The sequence below is a fragment of the Aedes albopictus genome, chromosome 3, assembly GCF_035046485.1.
Source record: "Aedes albopictus strain Foshan chromosome 3, AalbF5, whole genome shotgun sequence".
Lineage (NCBI taxonomy): Eukaryota > Metazoa > Arthropoda > Insecta > Diptera > Culicidae > Aedes > Aedes albopictus.
Window position 1 is genome coordinate 279,048,480 of NC_085138.1, and position 17,121 is coordinate 279,065,600.

Consider the following 17,121-nt stretch of genomic DNA (forward strand, 5'->3'; position numbering starts at 1 on the left):
GAAAATCCAAGGCATGGATATCAACTTTGAATACCGGAAGGGCAAGGACAATGTGAGTGCTGACGCCCTCTCAAGATCCATTTGCCCTATTTCCAATGAAATCGCTGACGTCCCTTACGAAAAACTCAAAGAAATGATTATTACGTTCCCTGAAAAGTACAAAGATTACAAAATTGTTGACGAGAAAATATATAAGTTTGTCACTAACGCGGCCAAACATGATGACCATACGTTTAGATGGAAATATATGCCCACGAGTATACAGAAAGCCAAAATTATAGAAAATGTCCACAATCGAGCTCACTTGGGTTTCGAAAAAACGCTTCATGAGGTAGCGCAAAAATATTTCTGGCCAAAGATGAGCGCAGATGTACTCCGTTACTGCAAAGCATGCATCACCTGTAAAAGGGCAAAGACGGATAATGTTAATGCAAATCCACCTTGTGGAAAGCCAAAAACGAGTAATCGCCCCTGGGAAATGATCTCGGTTGATTTTTTAGGACCCTACACAAGGTCCAGGTCAGGAAACGCGTGGGTCTTGGTAATCACCGACCACTTTTCTAAATTTACAATGGTCCAAGTAATGCGACAAGCAAAAACTTCCGCAGTCATCACTTTTCTCGAAAACAACGTCTTTCTTCTTTTCGGGGTGCCGGCCGTATTAATTTCCGACAACGGGGCACAATTCCGCTCTAAGGAGTTCGAAAAATTTTTGATCAAATACAACGTTCAACATTGGGCTCTTGCTGCCTACCATCCAGGCCCAAACCCTACAGAGAGAGCAAATAGAGTCATTACAACAGCAATTAGAGCGTCACTAATGGATAAATCTCAAAAAGATTGGGACAAGGGGATACAACACATAGCCTGTGCTATCCGTAATAATGTACACAGCTCAACAGGGTACTCACCATACTTTATTAACTTTGGTAAACAAATGATCAGTTCAGGGGATGAATATACGCAACTTCGCGATACAAACCCAAATGTGGACCACTTTAATCCACCGAAGTTAGCCGATGACATTAAGCACTTGTACGAAGCTGTGCGCATCAATCTCAAACGCGCGTACGATCGATATTCCACGTATTACAACCTCCGATCGAAACGTGACGTTCAATTTGAAGAAGATGAAGTTGTTTTGAAGAAAAACTTTTTCCTCTCCGATAAATCTAAAGATTTTACTGCAAAGCTTGCACCGCGATACAGCGAGGCAGTTATCCGCAAGAAAATTGGCACCAACTGCTATGAATTAAAGGACCCCAAAACAGGCAAAACACTGGGCGTCTTCCACTCTTCAAAACTTAAAAAAAATAGTGTGGAGAAGGAATGATGGAGCAAAACAAAACACAAAATTCAAACCTCTTCCTTCCCACAAAACTACACAGAGAACAATTTAGGTGTTTGATAAAGCTATGATGACCGAAGCACTATAGTAGGTTTACCACGTAACTCACAACAAAACACCTCCTCGATAGGCGACAGCTTCGAGTCGCAGGGCATTCTCACTAAAAAAAACAATAACAAACACTTTCACTTTCATGGCTATGATTGCAGCTTCTGCGTCTACCACTGAAAAGTATATAAACACCACCACTAGCTCCGCTGGTTTGTCGGGTAATTATATATTCCCTCCGCATACCAGCATACAATTTCGGCTATGTAGGCAAAGATTCTTTTGTCCACTCACTTGTCAAGGCCACATAGGAAAGCTTTTCTCAGAAGCGCAATAACCAAGAACGGGATGGTACACTGAGGGCATAGCCACCTATCAGAAACTCACTTCGCACGATAAACCGATCCCGATAAGTCACACGGAGCAACTTAAACCTCCCCAACATGATCCTGGGTCGTAGGCACTTAGAATAACCAATTCACTACTGATTAGAATAACAAAATTTATATTTTTTTTCTCGTATCGATACTCGTTTAGAAAAATACGCGTCGTCGCGGTCGCGGTAGGGTTTCGTTTAGTTACTGTCAAACGGATGAAGCGACAGGACGGTTTCGTTAAGCCCACCCAGAGTAAATAAGATGGTAGAGATGCCAGCGAAATGGCATCCCGACCAAAATTAGATTCGGTTCGGTACCGGGAGTAATCATATGCAAGATATGTTTTGCGTTAATCCGTTGGAATAGAATAACAAATTGATATGAAAGGTAAAGGTCGTATATTTTGTTTGGAGCTATCATTATAGCCGTAGTATGACGTTGAGTTGAAGTTATGATCATAAAGTAAATAAAGTTCAATCAGCAATTAGGAAGTTCTGGCAACACGACTTTCGTTAAGTTACAATCGGTGGAACGCTTGGTTGTGTGCGTAAACTCGCAGCAACCGCTTTGATCGAAGATTATGAGCAATCTTCGCAGTTCTACCATCGAGCAAGCATCGTAAATTTTCCTCCGGTTCGTGATGCCGTCGCGTGCGTGGAACAGTTTAAAGATGCAGATTATCCCGTGCTTCAAGTACCGCCGTAAATTCTCAATATGTTTGAGGTAAATCTCGTTTCGTCTCGTTATCGTATCGTATTTGGCAAGAATATATAACAACATCTCCACGGAAATTGTTGGAGGTTCAAGTGATGTATCGTATCGTCAGAATATCAAAATGGCGGCGGGCTTGAGCCGTTTTGAGATGTGTTTATTTTTAGTGATGAGAAGCATATTGAAATAGTAAAATGAAGCAGAATTTATAGAAAATAATGTGAATTATACAGTTCGATTAAGTTTGAGAAGAAGGAAATGCTAGTTCTGATCATGCAAGAGAAAAAAAAACATGTGATTCAAGAAAAACCAATTCTATATTTTAAAATGTGAAGAAATTGTAGGGAGTGTGTCTGTGCAAAACTAAACAAATCGATATGTGACCAAAACATTCTGAAAAATTTAATAAAATTTCGGACCTGAAATTTTATTAAATTTTTCATCGCCTAAACAGGAGGTATATGTAACCGATCGCGTAGCGAAGCCATTGAAGTAATTCAAAGCTTTCAGTTTGATATGCTTTATAATTCAATATGGATTAGGCAAGCGTTACACCACGTAACGTTTCAATTAGTCCGACTGAGATTCTAGCCCGGACAAGAACCAAACCACGTGAAACGTATAAATTTAGATTTGAGCACAAAAATTCCACTCTCAAGTTTCTCAGATATTAAATAACTAGATTAACCAATCAGGAGGTGACACATGTTGGAGCAATTTCCACCCAACAGTTCGAGGGTCTCTTGATGCTTACATGTGCAAGACAGATCATTCCCAAATTGATCTTAAAGTGAGACAGTTCGTTAGCCAAAGTTAAGCCGAAAGATTAACTACCAAGTAGTGAGAGAAGTTCGCAGTGAAAGATTGTTAAACCACAACGGTAATTTGCAAAAAGCGTAGAGCAGTGAGTTCAAACTATAATTTAGAATAAAATTCCCTCCTACAGTGTCGTAATTGCTAAGTTGAACGAAAAGCGAAGCCAAATCTAGTTGCCCCAAAAAGCTGTGTAATACAGGTAATTAAGTGATGCTAATTTCGATCAAATGTGATTCTAAAGGTGATTTTGTTCGAAGGTCAAAGCCTTCGAACGAAGGTTTTAATTGCGGGCAGATTTGTAGTGGCCATAACCGTGGCAAAAACGGCGTGCAAACCACCGCAGCCTTTGTGTTCCATCGACCGGCCTACGTGATCGCCGCCCTCCCACGTGCTCGGTGGTAAACGCCTAATGTTGAAGAACAATACCCACTTGGATCATCACGAGTGCAGCGCGTCCTTCGTAAGTGCCCGTGCAAACGCCCGGAACAACTGAAGCCCGCTGCGCAATAGTGTTCTTCTTTGAGCGCCGTCAAATCGTCCCAAGGTTCACCACACGTGACTGGCCCGACGCGAGCATTCACCGGCGCCTTCGCGCTAGCCCCACTGCAAACAGTCGTGCAGTGAGAAGTGTGAATCACAGCGTTCTATTTTCCGTCGCTGGGCCACCCTAGTCCGGTTCAACAACCAAACCGCTGAAACACACTGCGCACACGTGTTCTACCCCGATTGCCAAAAGCAAACCGCCGTAAGTTTCATCACACGTGACTGGCCCGACGCGATCATTCACCGGCGCCCTCGCGCTAGCCCCACTGCCAACAGGTGTGCAGTGTGACGTGTGAATCACAGCATTCCGTCTCCGTTGCTGGGCCGCTCTAGCCTGGTTCGTCGACAACACCAGCTTGCCGCCAGACATCCAGTTCACGTGCACGTTCATCATCCTTCGGTTCACCGATCCGAATCCACGGTCATTCGCCACGCCTTCACCGTCGACGATCGTCAAGTCGTTCTCCAGCATCACCAAACCTTCTGAGTTGAAGATCAAGGTCAGACCTCTTAGCTTGTAATCTAAAACCATTGTACACACACTACTAACCTCCTAACGCCAATATTCCGGAAAAATTATATTATCCAACCATTTTGCAAACCATACAACCTATTGTAGTAAGTGAAGTACTGTAAAGATTTGGTGACGTCAGTTAGTTTGATATTTTGAGACTTTTGAGTTTGGTCCCGCGATCGGTAGACCCGCCCTGGGGAGTTAGCTGGGCATCCTTGAAACGCGCATTTCCGCATCACGCTGTAAAGCGTGTTGGCGCTAAAGCGGATTTGTTACTTCCATCTCTTAGGGTATTGGTCAGTCTCGTCCGTTACAGAAGATCAGTCCTCGGTAAGTTGAGTTCCATTTCGTCTGAAAGCTGAGAACCGCTTCACTTCTGCTATCGAACCCGGTGATCAGGATACCAACGGCACAGGCGTACTGAAATATAAGGTTCCGTATCGTATCGTTTAGTTTTGACGTTTCGGTTGGTCTGCCCTGTAAGTATCCTGTTACACCACAGACCAACGCACAGACAAACAGACGTATAACTTCGAACAAATTGCGATTTAAATAATGGTCACGAGAACATAATCGCTCAATGGCTATCAAACCGCCAATCAATGCCAATGTTTTACAATCTCATAACTAGGTAGGTGGCGGTAGTTAACATACGTCAAACAGGAGCAAAAATAATGCGAGAGCCATGAGCGTACGATTTACGAACTACCAATTATTTGAACTAACTGTTAATAAGAGGATCAATGAGAAGTGAGTAGCATGAGAGCGGTTTTTGTTCCACCTAGATGTGGTGTAAGGTATCGTCATTGTTATTTTCGCTGTGTGACAAGCGGACATGATGAATAGAATGTAACCCTCACTTAATAAAAAGTGTGTAGCAATTTTGCTTTGTTAACTCGCATTTTTATACAATTCTACATGGCTCATCAAAAAAAAAACAATATAGATTAACATATTATCCAATCTTTTTTTGCAACATAGAGCACTAAAATTATATTCCAAAACAAATAAATATGATGCCGACTAATTTATTATGATCTTTTTATTATTTTTCAATAATGTTTAATACTTTAAACCTACTTTTATACAAAAATTATGCAAGTTATGTAAATTTTCATGCCAAATATAGATTCAGCACACTCAAATTATCTAGACATGTGAATTTCAGCGCATTTTGAGAAAGTTTTAGGTGTTGTCCGGCATTTGTATGGAGCTCCGCCACTGTGCCAGCCCCTGGTCTGCTTCTGCTGCGATATCCTGTCAGATTCCAATCCAGCGCTTGCCTGCAGATTTCGTATCCCCTCTTTCGTAGTGTGGCCGACCCACCTCCATTTTTGATCTCGAATTTCCGTTCGGTTCGAAATCGAAATCGTGAGTAGAGGTCGCAGTTGGCCATTGTGGCAGCCATATTGGTGTTCTCTGATATTCCTCCTTTAAATATTCTTTGATATTTTCATACTTAACATTAGTCGTACAACAATAAATTATTTTGGTTACCTATTTAGTTGTATCCTACCTCCTTTAACTTGTGAGCCCATTCGAACAGTTCCTTTGCATTTTTGATAACATGTTCTAGGCCGTCCCTATTTTTGCGAAAGTTCGAAATGGTAAAAGTTCAATATTTCAAAACGATCGTTTAAGCTAAGTGGTTCCCCATGGGGCCTAGAGCTCTCAAAAATCGTATGGGGCCACAAAAATCATGATTTTTTTTTCGACGAAAAAAATACCCCATTCTACCAAAATTGACGATTTTAGGACCCCAAAGCAGAGTTTCCCATTGCTCATGTGTACATAAATGTGACAGCGAGCCTCCCACCAAATTGTCTCCCAGCTCTTCAAAATCGCAGTGTGCTGCGCGGCTAGGAGGCTCACGAAAATCTGGTGGGTGCGAGCTGGGCACATAGCTCCCGGGGAGCTCGTCTCATGTGCTGCGTGAGCTGTTGGTATCTAAGGTGAAAAACAACTTCTTGGTAACGAAGAAGCTCAACTACTTTTTTCCGTACAGAACACAAGTGTCTGGTTGGTCTATGCGATACTACTAGGGACTCTCAATGTAAAGGTTAAGGTTTCAATTCTTGTTCGTAGGTATAGGAAGTTTTTGTCGTGAAATTTTCTAATTTAATCAGCGCGTGAGACGAAGCTCATGAGACACATCTTGAGAAAAATGAGGCGCACAACTTTCAGTCTCATAATGTACAGAGCTCCTGGGAGCTCGCTTGCAATGTGGCTCCCGTACATGGGACAACAGCACGTGTACATCAATTCTGCCCCAAAGGATAAAAAATGTACTCAGAGTTGCGATATCTCTTTTCAGTTTTTAGTTAGGCCGTTACAAATATTTTCTTCACTTTTTGTCCCACTGGGGATAAAAATAATAAAGCATTTAATTTAAAAAATATTAAAAACTCATCGGATTTGTTAAAGAATTTTGGGCAAGACCCGAAATTTTGATAAATATTTTCTATTCGCCCCCTCAAAATACAAAATCCAGCCAAAAATTTTTGAAGGGGGAGAGAGACAAAAAGTCAAAATAAAATTTGTATCAGCCTTATAGTGCAAAATATAGTAGATTTCCTTTGGGATCTCAAAATGTTGATTGTTCGGTAGTTTTACGAAAAAAAGAGATATTGCAATTCTGGGCACATTTAGCTTTAGGGTATTTTTTTCATCGAAAAAAATTTCATGTTTTTTTTTTGATCCCATACAATTTTTGAGAACTTTAAGCCCCGTAGGGGACCATTTCGCCTTGAAATACGGACTCCAAATTATGGAATGCTTGTTTTTTAGCTAAAACGATCATTTTGCAATATTAAACTTTTAACATTTCGAACTTTTGCAAAAATAGGGACGGCCTAATGTTCACGTTCCTTAGCAAGTCTATCATCTTAGGCATAGGCATGCGATTTATTGTTTGCCCTAAGGCAGATGAAATGCCATTCAACATCTATACCATAGTTCAAAGACTGAAAAAAAATCCTTCTATCATGACGATAATTCTCGGAAATAACTACTAAGCTGACATGCTTGGGCAAGCCATTTTCCTTAAAATAAATCGCAAATGGATGGATTGTTGCTTGCTGTGCATACCCCAATGGCGACTTTGAACTTCATATAGCAGTGCAAAAGTGTACTGTTCGGACAAATTATTTTTGTGTGCGACAGTTTAGAAACGTAGGTACTCTGCCGCTGAAAAATATTTTTAAATTAATTCCCTGATTTCAGGTGAAATCGACAGTTTGAAGCTGTATTTCACAATTGCAAAACACATTGCTTGGGAAAACGTTAAATTTAACACAGAAGTATGTAATGTATATGCTATAAAATTTGTTATCTCTTCATTCATTCACCCTTGAGTCAGAGGATGATCATTTTCCTCATATTCTGGTTAGCTATGGACAGATTTCTTCTATGAAACTTTTCTTACTAGAGACAGTAGGGGGATTCACTTAAAAGCGTAAACTGATTAAACGTCGCTATCACCAAGGCAATCTTTGATTATTTCATTCGCAAAATCATGAAACATTTCAAATAAGCAGAAAATCATGGCTTATGGGTAGTACGCAGATCGTAAGAAATTTCTTGGCCTATCTCGATGCATGGAAAATTCAGGCAAGAAATCGCTCAAGAAATGAGAAAGCGACGCTTTATTCCAGATCCTAGTACGGAGCTCAAACGAAATGTCAAATCAAATAGGGCTTGCTGTGTTAAATTTCTTGACCATTCCGGTCACGAAAAAAAAGCACTGAACGAAAATTACTTGAGCGATTCCGTTTGAAGTGCATACCTAGCATTACGCAGCAATTTAATCTGTTTAGTGAGTACCCCTAATATAATTGGAAAATTACAAAATAACATTCTTTTAGCATTTCCCAACCATACTGCAAGGGCTCCGTCGGCAGTTTAACTGAATTTGGATCCGTTTTGCCTGTTGGCGCATGAGCTTTAAATAAATGAATTAATAAAAAAGGGCTCTGGTGTTCCTTGGGGGAAGAGTTACCAAATCGAAAAGCCTCAGAGTATGGTAGTATTGGTACCCATAAAAAATAGGTTAATTACGTTTACTGGGACATGTTAGTAGAAAAAAATGTGATGTTTATTTTTTTCGAATTTCATCTGTTGAAAGGTAACAACTAGATTCCCTAAAAGTAAAGGCTTGCATGCAAACCAATCAACACTTGCAAACTATTATGCTCTACAAACACATATTATTTTCATTGAACTCAAAATATACCTTTCAACCATCCTTTGCGCTCTTTGCTTTGTAGCTCCATCAATGTTTCCGTTTGCCTTACGCTAAAATTTGTATAATATTCTTCATGCAAGACGTGCAAACGTGTAATATCTGAGACTTTTTGACATCCCGCCAAGGCCATTGTAGTATCTAGCTCCTCTCTAAGGATATCCAATACCTGCTCTACACCTTTCTGACCATCAACAGCAAGCCCCCAGAGCGCTGGTCGTCCTATCATTACCATGTGGGCTCCTAGAGCTAGTGCTTTAAATACGTCTTTACCATTTCTGACGCCTCCATCTACAATTATGGTTGTCCGATCTCCCACGGCAGCAACGATTTCAGGCAGAGCTTCAATCTAGAAAAGAAGCAACACATTCAGTAAGAGATGCATTTGTTGGAATAAATGCTGTTCTACCGTAGCTGGAGCCGAATCCAGCTGTCGACCACCATGGTTGGACACCCAGATACCGCTTACTCCCTTGCTGACGGCTATTTCGGCATCTTCCTTCGTAAGAACACCTTTGACAAGCACCGGCAATTTGGAAAACTTAATCAACCACTTTATATCATCCCACACCAAAGATGGATCCAACTGTTGTTCACCGTACTCATTAAGTCCGGATCCACTCTGTCCTTGTAATGTGGCCTGTACTCCTTCAAAATTTGCCGCCCTAGAAATTAAATTTGTTTGGTTTCATCAATGGTCGTATCAATCACAAACCTACGTTAATCCGGGTGGAAGGGTAAACCGATTCCTAATATCTGCTCGTCGTTTTCCAAATAACGGGCTATCAACAGTCACTACTAGGGCCTTAAATCCTGCTTTTTTAACCCGCTGAACGAGTTTCTCGGTCAACTTACGCTCCTTGTAGATATACAACTGGAACCACTTGGGTGACTTGGGAGCACCATCCGCTACTTCTTCGACAGAACTATTCGACAGCGTGCTCAATGTGAACAACACCTTCCTGTTAGCCGCAGCTTGTGCATTAGCTACCTCCCCCTCGGGGTGAGCCATCTTCTGAAACGCGGTCGGTGCAATACCGATGGGCATGGAAAATTCTTCGCCCAACACCTTCACCTTCATATCACGATTGGCTACGTTCCGCAACATTCGCGGTCGAATGCGTAACCGGCCATAGCTGGAGCGATTCAATTGGCGTGTTTGCTCTTCGTCCGCACCGCTCTGGTAGTAGTCAAATGCTTCTTTCGGAATGATGGATGCAGCACGATCCTCAAAATCTTTCACGGTAATCAGCCCGGACATAGTGTGGTGTAGCGTAGGAACTAGAACTAAACCGACTGAGTGGGCAGCGTGGCATTTTATTGCATTTCAAGCGTGGACCAAGTACGTGCAGAGGAACAGGAGTTTCACGGTTGATTGCTGTCATTATTACAACAAATTAAATGCACTTAGTTTTAGCTGCAAGGAACAAATTAATTAGTTTATTTGGGTTGATTAGATCTTTACCCTCCAAATGTCAAAGATAATACATACTTTTAAATCAAACCATCTCACACCACAACATAGGCTTTCGTATATCTGCACCAAAGTGCACAAACAAAAACTGCATGATAACAACGCTGAAAACATCCCAGACGTTTTTCTTGAAACTTTGGTAAAACTGGTGTATCAACAAATATGGCCGAATGTCGTTTGGACGAACGCCATTTGGTCAAATGCGGCCAGATGACATTGGAATGGGTCGTTTGGCCAAATTAAAATCAAAGGAATTTAGAAGAACTTTTTGACATGCTAGCTACCAATATGATCATCAGAAATAATTTCTTCTTTTAATTATGTTGCCGTGTGCAGCATAGTTGTCCCATGTTACTTTTTGACGAGTTTGATTTTTTATCGTCAAAAGGTCTGTTTTCACGTATACTTTTAGAATCTACATACTACATACTTACAAGGTATAATATTGTTCAGAAACTCCATAAAAACAACATCAAGTCAATTTGTCCCATGTTCCATTTTGCATCATAAGCTGCCCCATGTTAATTTATTTTTCTCAAAAGCTATCCTATGTTCAATTTATACGCATAAAACGCTACCCGAGCATCTCTGATGGAATCCTGTACATTCTCCGGAAATCCTGATATTATTTGTAAAATTCATCATGGGCGGCTTATGCTGCAAAACTGCACATACTAAAGAGCGTTTAATTCGTAAAACGGATAATTTGCTTGGGCGATATTCTTATTATTTTTGAATAAAATCCTCAGTTTTTGCATAAGTTTCGATAGCCATTCTACATTGTAGGATTTCTTAAAAAAAATATTACGGATTTTTTTGAAAATTTTCCGCTTTGCGGTAGCCACAACAGAGATATACTATAGAGCTCCAATGGCGCTGTAGTTACTTTTCCTATTAAATTAAATTAATATCGTAGATTGTAATAAGAGGGAAATTTGTGCATAAATTAAGTTTGGGTTTCAATGAAGAAATCTAGTTCGCGAATACAGGTCTTACTCCTGGGAATTTGAGGTAGGGCTAAGGGGGTTTCCATAAAGTTCCAAGAGAGTTCATAAAAGGTGGTTCCAAGGGTCTCCTTGGACGTTCGAGGGGGTTGTTTCAGGGGATTCGAGGAGCCTTTTAAAGGATTTCTGCCAGGTTTTGTTGGCAATTCAATGGGTTACGGGAAATTCAGGGGCATTTCAATAGTATTTAGGGGGTTTCAGGGACGTTTCAAGGGGCTTTAAGGGCTATTCAGGGGAGCTCAGGGGCCTTTAAAGGGCGTTACAAGGAGTTTGAGGGGCGTTTCAAGGCATTTCAGATCGCCTTTTAAATTAAAGGGCATTTCAGGGGCGTTTCAATGGCTATTGTGATGGGGTCTCTGAATATCTTCTGATGCTTCCTGCAGGGATGGCATTCACCATTTGCAAAGAGTTACATTCACTTGCTACTATCTCAGTTCATAGGCATGCTATCAAAAAACAATGCATGGATGACTTTTACCTTGTAGTTTTATCTGAAAGTTTGCCGAATATCATAAGGGTCGCACACGCATGCTTTACTCGTGAGCGAGCTGAGAAAGCAACTCTCCACGCCGTGAATGTAAATTACATTCACGGCGTGGAGAGTTGCTTTCACATCTCACTCACGAGTTAAGCATGCGTGTGCGACCCTTATGATATTTGACAAACTTTCAGATAAAACTACAAGGTAAAAGTCATCCATACATTGTTTTTCGATAGCATGCCTATGAACTGAGATAGTAGCAAGTGAATGTAACTCTTTGCAAATGGTGAATGCCATCCCTGGCTTCCTGAAATGTCTCAAAGATCCCCCTAAAACCCTCTCGGACCCAATGTGCATTGGCGAAACTACCTATGTTTGCCAGAGGGTGCACTACAAACAAATATTCATTAGTTCATCCATTGATTATTCATCGCCCCATATTTCACAGAAATGTGTTCATATTCTAGGTGGTGCCTGGCAACCCCGGCATCCCCGGTAGTTTCGCCTATGCCCATGTAACGAACTTGAGATGCTTTAAATTGTGTGGCTTCGTGGTCGTGCGGCTAGTGTCACCAAGCATTTAGTCGCATCATGCTAGAAGCGCGGGTTCGATTCCCGCCGCAGCTGTCAGGAAAAGTTTTCGGCTGTGCCACTGGGCGTTGCATGCTAGTCCGTTGTTTAGTGTCGTGTTTCCTTCAAAGAGCGAATGCCTCACTGGAAGTACTAAACGTGTCCGTGTCTTAAAAAAAAACCCACGAAAACGCCTTCGTAATGCCTCTATATCCGGCCAAAAATACTCTGAAACTGCCTGAAATGCTTCCAAAATCACCCTAAATTCCTCTCGCTCCCAACGTAACGCATCTGAGACCCTCAGAAGCCCCCTAAAACGCCTGCGTAACGCCTCTGAATCCCTCTAAGACCCACTGTCCTTTTGAAACTCTGTGTAATGTTTACGAAATCCCCCTCAGACCCCCCAAGACCCCCTGAGATCATCCGGAACCCCGCTGAAACACCTTGGGACCCCCTGAAACGCCCCTGTGACCCATCTTTGCTCTCCCCCATAAACACCCCTTGGCCACAGATATTGGGACGACGTTGTAATAGTTACCGTCATTATAAAGTTTTCGTATGCACAACTTTGGATCTGAGTAGCTTTCCCTCTTTTTATGCTGGACATAAAAAAAGGTGCATAAAATTTATACGATTGTTTTGACCATCGTTCAATGCAAGGAGACAATCATAATACAAATAAACAGCTGAGATATTAACGAAAGAGAGGGAAACCAAAGAAAGCCTCTCTTCTGCAGATAGGACCTTTAGACATGTTTGGCCTGAAATGGTCGGCGTTAAGTCAGACTGGACTACGTTATTTTTTACGTAGGTGAAGATAAGCCAAGAAACTCGGCAACTCTGAACTTTTCGACGTTCTTTTTATGCAGATGTCTCATTACATAAAAGAACTACAGTATTTCAGAAAATAATCCGATAAATTTGATATCCCAAGTGCTTGCAGGACATTTTCCCTAAATCATTGAAAAACAGATGGTCCAGTCTGACATAACGCCGACCAAATTTAAAGTGCATAAAAATAATATGTTTAAAACAATGACGGCAAACTAGATGTTAGTCACACGAACAGTCGTGACAGTGGACTTCTGTGGCTAGTTACCTATTCTAATGCAGACACCGAATTCTACCACAGCAGTCACATTCCTACCGCAGCCGTGAAAACCATCCAATCATTGAAAAAGATAGTCAAATGCTTGCCAAATAGGGTACTGCATGCCGCGGTTGCTAAGATTATTTTTTCTAAGTCTTTGACGTTTCGCGTCCTTGATGTTTACGATGCAAGAGTTTCTTCTGAGATTTCTAGGGAGCTTTCGATGAGATTCTTCCAGAGGTTTATTAAGGATTCCTACAAAAGCTCCCTCTGGGGCTCTCTAAGGAATTCCTCCTGAAATCCCTAAAAAGGTTCCGCCTGGGATTTTTTCAGAAACTCCTGCCAGGATTCCTCCAGGTAGTTCTCCCAAGATTCTTCCAGAGATTTTTTCTGGGATTCTGAAATTTCTGGGAAATACTTTCTGAGATTTCTTCAAGAGTTCCCAATTTCCTTATAAATTCCATCCGAAATTTGTCTAGGAATGAATTCCGAGATTCCTCCAGCAATTCCCTCTAGGATTACTGTTGGGGCGCCTGGTTGCCCCAAAGGAAATGGTCAGGGGTTGGTAAGGGATGGTCTTTCACAAGAGAAAGATGACGGGGTTTTATCTAACTGACGTTTATTCTCCCTTTGCCAGGTCGAAATGGACTGTATATCAGTGCTCTGGAAGGGTGCCGTTTTTATAGGGTAAGAAGGTTTTTTGGAACCTTCCAGAACACTGATGCTGCTGTGGTGATGACTCCATATACATGTTTTATATACAATAGATGATTGAGGTGTGATGTATAGGGAACTGCACTGTTTTGATTTTGTATGGAATTCTGACGTTTCTTGGCCTTGTTGTTTACAAATTTTCTGTAACAATGAAAGAGAAGGATGGAATTTCATGCAGTGCCCTATATAGGGCACTGCATGAAATTCTCTCCTTCTCTTTCACTCTTACAGAAATTGTGTAAACAACAAGGCCAAGAAACTTCAAAATCCCATACAAAATCAAAACAATGCAGTGCCCTATAGCAAAGTTTACATGTTTTTAGTGGATTGCTGTGATGCATTTGGTGAACTCGATGATAGATGAATTGTAACTGCCACGTGCTTACCGGAGCGCTTTGGGCGCGAACAATTACCCCAATATTTTTTTCATGAGATTCATCCTACAATTTCTTTCGTGAATGCCCCCAAATTTACTCTAGGATTCTTCTAGAATTTCCCTCTGTGGTTCCCCAGGGAGCTCCATCTGAAATTGTTTTTGGTGTTCCTTCGCAAGTTCTCTCGGGAATCCTTTCTGAGATTCCTTAAAGGTTCCTCCTGGAAAACCTTTCAGATTTCCTTCAGAGATTTCAAGGCATTTTTCCAGGGTTTTTTTAAGAGTTCCGGGAATCGTCCTAGAATCTGGAATTCCATACTAGATTATCCTAACTGTTTCTTTTGGAATATCTTAAGAAGTTTTTTTTACTTCCAACTTCCAGAAAGTAGGGCAAAAGTGCTCAACGTTGTGGGGATAATGTAAATTCATTTAAAAAAGTTGATCATCCCATCTAATGAAAGGTTTCAAAACGTTAGTCGGTAGTTTTCCATCCAAATATGTCTAGTCTAGTCTACACATACTCAGCCATTCCAGAATCCTGGAAAATGATAGAATCGACTAATTCTATCACTTTCTTGTCATTATTAATGTTTGCAGTACATTGGAAAAGCGGTAGTTTTCCATCCAAATATGCTTAGAAAAATATGAAAACTATCGTTTTCCTCTGTTTTCGGTAATAAATCGCTTGCACCAACATTAGGCACACTGTTTCTATTATGGAGGTAAAATTCATTTTTCGTTTCAAATGTTGTTATGTGTTGTATTCCATTGAATTCATATGGGATTTTGAAGGATATTAACACTACCGCAACAATAAGAACACAGCAAGAAAAATATTAATGAAAACATTTTTTTTTAATTCCACTTGGGATTCCTTCCAGGAATTTCATGCGAGATTCCTCCCGGAGTTCCTTCTGGGATTTCTTCAGGAATTAATTCTGAGATCCATAATGCAATCCTTTTTCATTATTTCTCCAAAAATTTATACGGGATTCTACCAGGAGCTCCTTTCAGGATTCTATCGGTAACTACTTCTGGAATTCTTTCAGAAACTGCATTTCTTCAGGAACTCTTTCCAGCATTCATCTAAGTAGGAATTCTTTTTAGTTCCCTTTAAGAGTTCCTCCTGTAATTATTCCAGAAGTTAATTCAGATGTTTCCAATAGACATCCTCCAAGAGTTCATCAGGGAGTATGTTGAGAAATTCCTCCAGTATCGTTTATTTACGGCATTCCCTACTGAATGTTCCTACAGGATTTCTTTGAGGTAATACTCCAGCAAGTTCCTTCTGATTTTCCTCCAACAGAGTTCCTGGAAGATTTTCAGATGGAACCTCTTTTGGAATCTTAAAAGAAATTAGGAATCTCAAATGAAGATTCTGAGAGAATCTTAAATATGCTCCTGGTAGAGTTTCATCAAGATCTTCCAGGAAATCCCACAAGAAATTCCTAGTGGAACTACTTACTTACTTTCAGTCCTTAGCAACCATGGTGGTGCAGAAGGCCAAATTGAAAGATCTCCATCCTTTATCCTGGACGACTGCCAACCATCGTCTTGACCTGTGGCCAGGTGAATTTTCTGTTGACTTTCTTTATTTCCTTGCTGAGGCTGCACCGCCATGCGCCTCTTGGTCTGCCTCTGCTACAATTTCCTACTGGGTTTCAATCTAACGCTTGTTTGTAGATTTCGTTCCCGCCCCTGCGTAGAGTGTGGCCGACCCACCTCCACTTTTGCTGCCGAATTTCTGTCTCTATCGGCTTTTGATGACAACGCCCAAGGAGCTCCACGCTGGAGTTCCAATTGTGTAGCCACCATGCACGAATCATATACCGCAGGCTTCTATTGATGAAGACCTGTAGCTGTTGAGTGTTCTCCGCTGATACACACTAGGTTTCACAGGCGTATACAGCAGCACAGATTTCATATTCGAGTTAAAAATTTGGATTTTGGTGCGTCGACTGATCTGGTTGTTTTTCCATACATTTCTTAAACCTCGCCTGTTTGATCCGTGCACTATGTCGATCTTGGAGCCGCCATCGGCCACCATTTGGCTACCAAGATATTGGAAGCTTTCAACATTCTCCACTGATTTCCCAGCTACCGTAAAGCTAGAAGGGTTGACCAACGATTTGGTCTTGTTAACGTTGATGGTAAGACCTGCCGCTAAGGAGCGATTGGCAAGATCATCGAGCTTGCTCTGCATATCAGAGCGCCGTTGAGCTAGGAGAGCAACGTCATCAGCCAATTCGAAGCCATTTAGGTACTCCATGGTAATGGGCTGCCACAGCAATCCACGTTTTGGTTCACGGTCAATCGCACCAACCAGGATCTCGTCGATTACGATGAGAAACAGTAGCGGTGATAGTATACATCCTTGCCTCACTCCAGCAACGACCCGGATAGGATCGGACAAAACACCTTTGTGCAGTATTCTGCACGAAAATGCTCTGTACTGTGCTTCAATGAGGCCGATGATTTTCTCAGGAACACCCTTGCGCCTGAGGGCTTCCCACATGTTTTCGTGATTGAGACGATCGAAAGCTTTTTCGTAATCAATGAACACCAGGTAGGGTGCCTGTACCAGTTATCGCACTACCTAAGGAAAACTACTTCTACAAAAATAAGAAGAAGACCGACGAATGTCGGCGATATGTCAAATGATAGATTTGTTTTCATACTTTACAGGAAAATTATTAAATCTGAGCCAAACCCACTTTTACTATTTATTACGGCGTGTGCCAATGATAGGAACCCTGTACCAGTTATGGACATATTTTCTAATTTCGGGTCCACTTCGCACTATTTACATGCATTCCTT

General features: G+C 41.3%; 1 protein-coding gene and 1 pseudogene across 1 annotated transcript; one reads left to right on the forward strand and one right to left on the reverse strand.

Moving 5' to 3' along the window:
* Window positions 1-1,508: 1,508 nt before the first annotated feature.
* Window positions 1,509-17,121, forward strand: part of LOC115257685 (uncharacterized) — a 30,171-nt pseudogene continuing 14,558 nt past the window's right edge.
* On the reverse strand, window positions 8,578-9,858 carry LOC109401631 (uncharacterized). Its single transcript, XM_019694646.3, has 3 exons — window positions 9,317-9,858; window positions 9,007-9,262; window positions 8,578-8,946 (listed from the first exon to the last, which is right to left on the reverse strand). Exons 1-3 carry the CDS (start codon window positions 9,856-9,858, stop codon window positions 8,578-8,580), a joined length of 1,167 nt encoding a protein of 388 aa, XP_019550191.3.